At 42.0% G+C, this 9,640-nt stretch overlaps 2 protein-coding genes across 2 annotated transcripts; both read right to left on the bottom strand.

Moving 5' to 3' along the window:
* Positions 1-1,952: 1,952 nt before the first annotated feature.
* Positions 1,953-4,160, bottom strand: eif2b2 (eukaryotic translation initiation factor 2B, subunit 2 beta). The gene is made up of 8 exons (XM_029142068.3): positions 3,881-4,160; positions 3,381-3,501; positions 3,060-3,211; positions 2,802-2,965; positions 2,619-2,714; positions 2,404-2,541; positions 2,259-2,325; positions 1,953-2,154 (listed from the first exon to the last, which is right to left on the bottom strand). The coding sequence occupies exons 1-8, from the start codon at positions 4,050-4,052 to the stop codon at positions 1,997-1,999; spliced, it is 1,068 nt and encodes a 355-aa protein (XP_028997901.1). The 5' UTR covers positions 4,053-4,160; the 3' UTR covers positions 1,953-1,996.
* A 437-nt stretch (positions 4,161-4,597) lies between these two features.
* tmed10 (transmembrane p24 trafficking protein 10) lies at positions 4,598-9,262 on the bottom strand. The gene is made up of 5 exons (XM_029141562.3): positions 9,041-9,262; positions 8,029-8,149; positions 7,525-7,598; positions 6,125-6,251; positions 4,598-5,996 (listed from the first exon to the last, which is right to left on the bottom strand). Exons 1-5 carry the CDS (start codon positions 9,215-9,217, stop codon positions 5,875-5,877), a joined length of 621 nt encoding a protein of 206 aa, XP_028997395.1. The 5' UTR covers positions 9,218-9,262; the 3' UTR covers positions 4,598-5,874.
* Between the last annotated feature and the right edge of the window lie 378 nt (positions 9,263-9,640).

The following is a 9,640-nucleotide window of genomic DNA, read 5'->3' as shown; positions in this document are numbered from 1 at the left end:
GAGCCTTGATCTTACCTAGTGCACACGAGAAAATGCAGCTTGACAGTTGGAGGATGTTCGATAGTGTGGAGCAGTGGAGAGTGAAGACATGCCGCTGCGTCCCATTCACTCTGACCTTTTTTTATTTTCTGCAGTTCCAGGTCAAGAAATCTGGGTCAGAGAACAATACACTCTCTCTGATCGACCGTAGCATTGTGCCGTAGCCCCATCACATGCTCCCCCCTGACCCTAAGCCTTCACGTCCAGCCACTCAGCTCATCATTACACCCCAGGATCGCTAGTGGGTTTTTTCAGTTTATGGTTAAGTTTAGAATAGCAGGACAGGGCGCCACCTTGTGGTGATGATTGAAAAGTACACCAACGTGCGTGATGACGTCAGGCAACAGCTTCAAAAGCCCGATGAGTCTTCCAACCTCTCGCCGGGTGCGGTGGCGCGCGCCTGTAATCCAAGCTACCGGGAGGCTGAGGCTGGCGGATCGTTTGAGCTCAGGAGTTCTGAGCTGCAGCGGACTATGTCGATCGGGTGTCCGCACTAAGCTCGGTATCGATATGGTGCTTCTGGGGGAGCCCGGGACCACCAGGTCGCCTAAGGAGGGGTGCACCGGCCCAGGTCGGTAACGGAGCAGGTCAAAGCCCCCGTGCCGCTCAGTAGTGGGATCGCGCCCGTGAATAGACGCTGTAGTGCAGCCTGAGTAATACAGCGGGACCCAGTCTTTTTACACCATTTACACTGATCCACTAACAGCTGGGACAACACTCACGCGCTCCCGCTGCCGTTTGATCGTTATACAGTATATACGTTATACTTCTTTTTTTGCTTCTTTCCAGTGAAAACATTGCTGTTTGTTGGTGCTACACCGCCTCCTCCTGGACAACAAGAGCAAGGACACAAAAGTACGACATTGAACAAATGTGTCTTACATAAAAGGACCCTTCTCCACTTGCTGCTGTTACTTATGCAACTACACAAGCTGTTTGGGTAGCCTTAATTTCCAAGGCCATTTTGTCATTTTACGTTCCAAATATATTGAATTCACGCGATTGTCTGACTCCTCATCACATCAGTCTTGTCAGTTTATTTTTTTGAATCGAATCTGTCTTCTTTTTTTCTGAACACTAGACTCAGACACTGCTAAACTTTCTAAAAGTCAGGAAACACGCAATTCTCATCACACTGTCAAAACGCAAAGGCCAGATTTTAACAAATAATTTTCCCATCAAGCAAATAACGTGAACAGTATTTAAAGGATTTACTAACTTAAAGTAAAAAAATGCTAAAAAAAAACAAAAAAAACAACAACATTCCGATCCAATCGCTATTTGATGACGTCACGCTCACGAAACCCCATGTCTCCATGTATGAGATGCTCCTTCACCGGGTGCGGTGGCGCGTGCCTGTAATCCAAGCTACCGGGAGGTTGAGGCTGGCGGATCGTTTGAGCTCAGGAGTTCTGAGCTGCAGCGGACTATGTCGATCTGGTGTCCGCACTAAGCTCGGTATCGATATGGTGCTCCTGGGGGAGCCCGGGACCTCTAGGTCGCCTAAGGAGGGGTGCATCGGCCCAGGTCGGTAACGGAGCAGGTCAAAGCCCCCGTGCCGCTCAGTAGTGGGATCGCGCCCGTGAATAGACGTTGTAGTGCAGCCTGAGTAATACAGCGGGACTCAGTCTTTTATTCAGCCCAAAACTAATTTACTCACTCAATTTACGTTTACGCGACACAAGCAACACCACTACGAGTCCTTTAGTTTTTTATGCCTGTATCAAACTGCTCTGACTGTCCTACACCAGCTCCACCTGGAGGACACCAACTACATCACAGCGGTTTTGCCTTCACCATGACCTCCAGGTGGCGCTACAGCAAACCTGTCAAGTTTTTTCCAAATGATGGTAGATTTCTACTTTCTACAGAGAGTGTCTGACAATGGGTATTATGAAGACAGAGACAAAAACTGGATTTATTTACTTTAATTAATTTATTTATTTTTTAGTGACACTTAGAGTTCATGGTCCTCTGGGTGATAAAGTTCGCTCATCAGACGGTAGATGTACGATGGTGCATGTCCTCCAATGTTAGAGATGAAAAGCGTGATGAGCTCAGGTGGGACATAGTCAAAGACCGGACAATGCACATTCACCTTTGAGAGAATTTCACCTACAAATGTACAAATAACATAACAGTTAGTTTTTTTGATGTGTTAACAAACTTATTTATAAGGCTTAAAAGTTAAAATTATAGAGAATTTATTTAGGTGTTACCTTCAGTGAATGGAAGCACCTCATGTGGAGAAACAAACTTATGAAAGGTATCCTCTTCGTTTGGAAACTAAGGAAAAAGAAGGTTTTTTAAAAATCTGTTTTTAATAATGAACTTAAAAATCTGTCTCTCTCGCTGTGTCTTTACCTGAGGCGAGAGCTTAAACATGGGTGCACAAACAATCAGAGGTGTTGAGTGGTGCTTGGCTGCGAGGGCCAGCGTGTGTGTGCCGTTGACAGCCCTCAGCCCTCCGTTAGCTAAAACTGTCTGTGTTCCAATGATGACCTGAAAGGACCATCACACGTTATTTGCTGTAGGCTGTGCTTTGCGAGTGCGTCACAGGCTTCTGTCGCGTTAGGTACCTTATTAACTCGAGACATGACTGCAAATATGGCAGCATCTGCAATTACAGTTGTTTCAATCTCGGCCCTGGAGAGACTGGTTGCCATTTCATGTCCCTGGTGGGAGATGTGACAATAACAAACATATTAGAACAATCTTAAGAATAGCTTTTATATCACCAAAATTAACGTCTTCTGAACTACCTGGCAGAAGGGGGCACACTCGGCCACGATGACATGGAACTTGCGCTTGCGTGCAGCATCTTTGAGAAAGGCCTCCACAGTGCGAGAGCGGCCAATAGTCATGATAACCTCATTAGAGTGGATGTGCTCAAGGGCTTGCATGGAAATGTTGTCAGTTGTTCCCTCTGGAATACAAAATATTCAAAAAAGCAAACAGAAAATGTTTCACATAATGATGATAAATTAATTGTTTGCTTGTTATAAAGAAAAACAACATACCCAGCTCTGTCAGCAACTCATTGATGGCCTCTATGACGTTGGCTTTAAGGGCACTGAAATGCTGCCTGAAGTTCTCCTCACTAAGTCCACCTGAGGTCAGCAGCTTGTGGAGCGATTCCTGCTGGTCTGTCTCTTCACTGCTTCCCCGAGACCTGCCAAAAACAACAGGATAAACATGAGAAGATGTGGCTACATCATCAATCGACAACAGTACATAATAATAATTAAAAGAAATCACATCTTTGTGCATAGCCTCTTGTGAGCAATAACTCTAACACTCATATATATACAACTCAACTAACTGTTAATGACTTTAGTCACCTGGCATATTCTTCTCTGATGATCTTCAGGACCCGTCGGACCATGTTACCAACAGTGGTCTCTGAAGGCTGTGCAGCAATCATTCTCCTCCCCTCTTTACGGATAATTTCCATCAGATCACCTGAAAGAAAAAACATTTCAGTGGAAATACAAGTGCTGCTAAAAAGAGGACAACAAAATAAACCAACAACTCCTTTACGTATTAAGTCCGTTTAATTTAGCTATGTACAGTAAGTACCTCTTTATTAAGTCTTATAATCTGCTTTCTCATTATTTTATCCCAGTGACTTTATCTGAGGAACACTGAAGTTAATCCTTCTGTGTAGAAGCCATATTCCACAATGAAGATTCTACATTATTTGTAGAACCACATCTACGTCAGCTCTAACAGCGGAGAGTGTCTGCACTGCCCAGCTGTAGTATAGGCCTTTATACCAGCTGGCTTCACGGCTCTAAGGTCTTTGTAACCATGTGAATTTAACCACAGCAGCATGAAGCACCTGCGCTGCTCCACCGGGCCTGCGCTGTTATCCTGCGGAGCAAGGCTGTCGTCTCTCGGGCTGTTTCCGCCGAACCCCTCAGCGGTCCCGTTCCGCTGCCTCCACGTTTCAGGTCAGAGAGAAACGCTTCAATTCTCTCCGTCAGATCTGTTTCTTTGTCTGGACCAGGCATAGCTGTCGAGGCGCTGTCACAACATAAACTGAAAAACTCGAGTTTTCCACCACGCAAAAAGTCAGGAAGTGTTTCAGGACTACTTCCGGGCCACGATGACGTGGCTTCCAGTTGATTGGTGGATTCCTCAATGCGCGTATTGCATCGATGTTTTTACACGTTTTATATAACAACATAGACATTTTTATATATGTCAAATATTAGAGTTCTTACTTAGTATAGTTATGGGATATTTGCCGCCATGTATAACGCAGCTATTTAATTCCAAACTCTACCCTTTACAATTGGATCTTCGCCCATGCAGTCCTTTTAATATTCCAATTTTACAACCGAATCTTCGCACAATGTCAATACGCTTAGTATTTTGTAAATATTTCCAACGTGCTGTGCTTTGTTTCAAGCCTTATTTTGTCATTGGCAAGTGGCAGTCTCAATCCAATAATCACAACACAGACTATTAACACATATCCTGTTCATAAAATGCTTCGGTAGTTTAAAACTGCTGTAACCTACTCCATAGGTATATATGTTACAGTACACCAAAATAAATGTAAATCCATCCAATATTTTATTGAATAAAAGCCCAACACAAATTTACAAAACGGTATCGGTCAACATAAAAATCATTGATTGCGCATAAGGCGCATGTTCATTGATAAAAATGTACCCATGACAGATGCCTGACTTCTTCCCTGTCAAAAACAAAATAGATATTAGCAACCACCCATATTTCCATGTAACCCAAGACTCGTAAGTATTTCTAGAGAAAAGCAGCACACTGGATGGACCTGAAAAAAACTTGGAACATGCTTTTCTTTTTTTAAATACAAAAGGTTAATTTAATGTGCCTGTGTGTAAATAAGATGGGCAGAAGACAAGTAGAATACAGACACTGTTTAGATTGCCTTATTTCACTTTGTTATCAGAATCTATATCTGCTGTACTCTGGGAAGGGAAGCTTGCATAGTCTTATGTAAGCAAACCCAGCAGTTCAACTTTTGAGTCATACATCGAACACAGTAATTGTTTTCCAGAAGGACAAGGTTTGAGGTGCTGGATACTTTTGTTAGGTTCAAATGTCCCAAAGACGAAACTAGACTGTGCATGAGCTAATAGAATGACCTCATTTATAATTAGGTAAATATTACTCTGACAATTCACAACCCCCCAAAAATATACCCGCAGAAGCAACTAAGTAGCACATACAATATGAAAACTAACCAAAGACATTGTTAAATTTAGCTATTGAACATGGATGCAAATTAAGATAAAACAGTTCAGTGGTTGCCAATTTTCTCAAAACAACAAGAAACCACTTTTTCAAATAACCTTCACTTGATGAAGGGGCACCAAGGATCTAGTTTGCTTGGCGTGGCAAAGAATGTGTACATCAAACAAAAAGGGCAAAACAAGTTCGCTCATGGCACAACCATTCAAACTGAGCTCAGAAGCAAACTTCACTGTTCAACTGATTGAAAGAAAAAGTTCTCATTCAGTGAGCTGCAACATTCAAAACGATGCAGACAGAAAGGTCGAGTGTCATGGAGCTGGACATATCTCACTAATGCAGTGACATACACCTGCACATGTCTCACAGTGCGTTTCTCCCTACAGCGCTTTTCATGTTTTAAACCACTAAATAAGCAGGAGAATTTGTTTTTCCGGAGGTCAACCTCGGTACGTTTTCTTTCACAGCCGTGAAAACTAGAATTTGAGCCCCTCAGCCCCACTTGCTGTTGTTTGCTGAAGATAGTCCAAGGAGGGTGGATGTTGGGATGTGTTGGCAGGCAGCTTCCCCCGGGGTTAACAGCTAGGGGCAGCTCTACTCGATCAGCTTCTTTGCCTTGAAGAAGCGCCGCAGGTAGAACACCTGCCATGTGGCCAGTCCAATGAGACAGCACATGGAGAATATGCTGAAGTACAGCACACGTGTGTTGGTGGACTCTGGAAAGGGGTGATGGGAGAAAAACGAGTAGTTTGTCAGCAACAAGTAAAGGAAGACCCTACAGGTAATTACATTCATTCTAGTTCTTATTGTGCTAAAGCTAAACAAAGATTAACTGCCTTGTTACCATTGGTGTCTCGCATTTCCTCCTCTCTCTTCTTCATGTAAGCAAAGTCATTGACGATTGACTCCGACAGGTCCTCAAGTCGTCTCAGTTCGACCTCAAGAGGCTTCAGCTTCTCCACCTTGGCGATCTATGGAAACAAAATTGAGGCTACTGACACCACTTGCATGAGAACCCTTAGTAAGAAATTCTACACCTACTGTACAAGCAATGTTGTTTAATAGTCTGTCCAGCAGGTGTCAATCTTGTTTTAACAAATGAGCCATTCACCACTGGTTATTCATTAGGTCTGGTGAGAACTAAACAGCTGCACAACTTGAGATTTTATGATCTTTAACTAAACTCCAAGATCAACCTTTTCCATGTGATTTTAGCGCAGGACACAGTCAATAAAATGTCCCCAGTATATAGGTTGAGAGCTGGCTCTGACCTGATGACCCACTGTAATAAATCAGTGGTTATCTCACCTTTACTTTTATTTTTTTAAACATACCTGCATAATAACATATCTATAACGGAATAAATTAAATTGTATATGCATGAATGTGTATTTTTTCTGTGAATATACTGGTATGGTATGTTATTCTGTTGTTCTTTCCTGTAGCTTTCTTTCTATCTGCAGGAGAAATCAAGAGTGGGCAAAGCAATGTCCCTCTGGGATCAATAAAGTCTGAATTAAAGCCAAGTCCTTCCAACTTCATTTAGAAATAAATGCTGTTTCCGTCCCTGAGAGATTTTAATGACGTAGGAGACAGACTAAGAAACTGCATGTTACATCTTATTTCCACCAATCGCAGTTCAACAGACATTGAGCAACTTGCAGGAACTCAATTATCAAATACCACGTTCTTAAATTTCAAATTTGTTCCAAGTAGGACACCCATTTACGTAGATAAATACTTGTGAACATTTAGCTCCACCCACCTGTGCACAAAAGGCAAGCCTACTTGAGTTCTCCCTGAACTTCCGCCAACTCAGCACAACAGAAAGGCATGTTCATGCGCCATGTGTGGGAAGGAGGGCGATTCTCAGCGTACACGTGTTTGTCATCTCTACACTTGTTATAAAGTGTTGCCTGAAGCTGCCACAGTGCCAAGTATTGGCTCATACGAATTTGTCAACGTCACTACTTATTTCTAATGCATTCCTTACACCTGCACGCACTTTAAACTTATCTTCTGAGTGGTACTTTTTCAATGGCAGAGTATATATGGCAAAGTATATTTAGAAAATTCAACACTTGAGTTATATTAGAAACTTGTTTATAACTAATCTATGCCTTTGTATTTTCTAAGCAGAATACTGAATATGCAGTACAACTGTCCTACAAATGCTTATTCACTCTACAAGCACCAGACTGGATGTCAAAAGTCGTTTCATTCTACAGAAGAGGCAACTTTTACCTCCTCGTAGTTTTTGGCCTCCACACCATGCTTCATGTCTAAATCAACCAGCTGGTCAGGCACTCTTCCAGTTCCTGGTTCAAGAAAAGACATTTTAGGAACACAGTATATACACAAGAACAAAATCTATAGTCAATAATAATCTTGTATTTACTGTAGAGATTGAACATTCTGCACTTCTGGTAAGAGGCTAAGCTGCACTTAGTTACTCTTGTACATATGTAACTTAAATCTAACTGATACTAAAACAGTTCACCAAAATGTTTCTTTGACCACACATTGACTCATGCTTGGCTTTACTGAATACCACTTGTCAAAATACTGCACAGATGTTATATATACACACACACACACACGCACATTCATATATTCACTTGAAACTGTTAAAGCAAATTATCAAGGGTTGATGCAAATCAGCCAATTACTTCCTATGGATCTTCATATGCAAGTGCTCTCCTGTTTGAATGTGCCTGTCTGGGTTTGTTGGTTAGTTAATAGACTTACCCATGGGTGACTTGCTCTCAAAGCACACCTCAAACATGTCATAGTCCTCTGTGGTGAATGCAAACTTTCCCTTGCTTGCATCTTCCTTAGAGTAAAGAGTGTGGCTGGAGGAATCTGTGATCTGCAAAGTTAACAGAAGAATTACAGGTCCACCCAGCACAAAATAAAGATTAGGAACACTGGTCTGAGAAATGAGGTGGTCTAATGGTAATTATAAATGCATTTTCAAATTATGGATGAAACCAATAATAAACTGCTACAAAGTGATTTTGCCTATTTACAGCGTTGATTAATTTTTATAAAGTTAACACATCAAAACTAGTAATTTACATTTAAAACCTAATAATTGATGCCAGTCTAATGTAGCAGCTGTTACAGAAGTAAGCCGCTTTACGAGGTCTTTTGAATAAATATTGTTATTCGTACCTTTGTGAAAATGGGTGAGTTTATGAGATTTGCAGGAAATGTGGTATTGATTATTTATTAAAACGATATAGAAACATGTCGTCAATAATGTGTGGCTAATGTGCTAATGCGACTAGCTTGTGTCTGCCAACTGAATGGGCGATAAGACTGACGTGTAACAGCAGCAGTGCCGAACCGATGACACTGCCGGGTTTTATTACCGCAACAAAACACACAAAAACTGCAAAAAGGCTTCTTGCAGTGAATGATACAACGTAAGTTTGTTTGCATTAAGGCCGCTAGAGTTAAAAATGTAAACTCCATGAAAATAGTCTCACTGACAAATCATAACCACTGACGTTAGCTTAGCTTGCTAATCTATTAGCCACTAGCCTATGTTAAACCAGGAAGAGGAATCTCCAGGGCCTTGCTTGAATACTGAGCTAAAAGCACATTTTCTTGCACTCAGTCGATCGTTTACATTATATTCAAACCCTGCTGATAATTACGTCGTTACCACTAGCATATGCAAAGATGATGACGGGCTGAAGTCAGCTCGGCCTCAACACAGCCCGTTAGCTGTCGCTAGCCGTAGGTCTGCGCTCACCTTCAGATTAGTTTTGGTGTTTGCCTGTTCGTCTATTACATACTCCCCCGTGACTAGGACGTCTTTGTGGATCTCCTCCCGTAAGCACTTCCTGGAATTCACCGGTAAAAAGAATGAAATGGAAAATACCGATTCAATAAAGACCGGTAACAGCAGTAGCGCAGCAATTCGAGCCATGGCTACCAATCGACCAACCAGCCCGTGCCAGCCCACGAACTTAACACCGAGTTCCAACTCACACAACCGGCCTGAACAAGGACAACAGCGCCCCCACCGACATGGAGGGAGAAGTGCACTTTAAATGTCGACTCTTTAGTTACAGTACATTCTGTGTATGCTTGTATGAAGATTACATTTTTAATATTTATATGGCTCAATATATATGTTAATGTGGTCAGGTGGTGGTGGAGGTATCAAAAGCTTCCTATTCTTTTTTTGTGGTTTTATGAGGCTAATACCTTAAGGTGAATGGACACCAGACAGAAACATCAATCACAGCACCGATAAAAAGAGTTGTAGATTTTTCTGTCGTACTAATATGATACCCATAGAACGAGGATTTTACATGTACTAGAAGTACATGTACAAGGAGTAGAAGAA

The sequence above is a fragment of the Betta splendens genome, chromosome 24 (genome assembly GCF_900634795.4).
Source record: "Betta splendens chromosome 24, fBetSpl5.4, whole genome shotgun sequence".
NCBI lineage: Eukaryota > Metazoa > Chordata > Actinopteri > Anabantiformes > Osphronemidae > Betta > Betta splendens.
The sequence above is the reverse complement of the archived record's forward strand: the minus strand, read 5'-3'. Positions and strand labels throughout refer to the sequence as shown.

Bases quoted from the DNA above. Each gene is read 5' to 3' on its own strand.
- tmed10 (XM_029141562.3), bottom strand. From the start codon at position 9,217: ATGGCTCGAATTGCTGCGCTACTGCTGTTACCGGTCTTTATTGAATCG. The intron at 6,252-7,524 runs GTAAAAGTTGCC...TTGTTTCCATAG, and splicing joins AGGCCAAAAACTACGAGGAG to ATCGCCAAGGTGGAGAAGCT. The intron at 5,997-6,124 runs GTAACAAGGCAG...ACCCCTTTCCAG, and splicing joins GGAAATGCGAGACACCAATG to AGTCCACCAACACACGTGTG.
- eif2b2 (XM_029142068.3), bottom strand. From the start codon at position 4,052: ATGCCTGGTCCAGACAAAGAAACAGATCTGACGGAGAGAATTGAAGCG. The intron at 2,966-3,059 runs GTATGTTGTTTT...TTTGTATTCCAG, and splicing joins TGAGTTGCTGACAGAGCTGG to AGGGAACAACTGACAACATT. The intron at 2,542-2,618 runs GTACCTAACGCG...TGGTCCTTTCAG, and splicing joins TCATGTCTCGAGTTAATAAG to GTCATCATTGGAACACAGAC.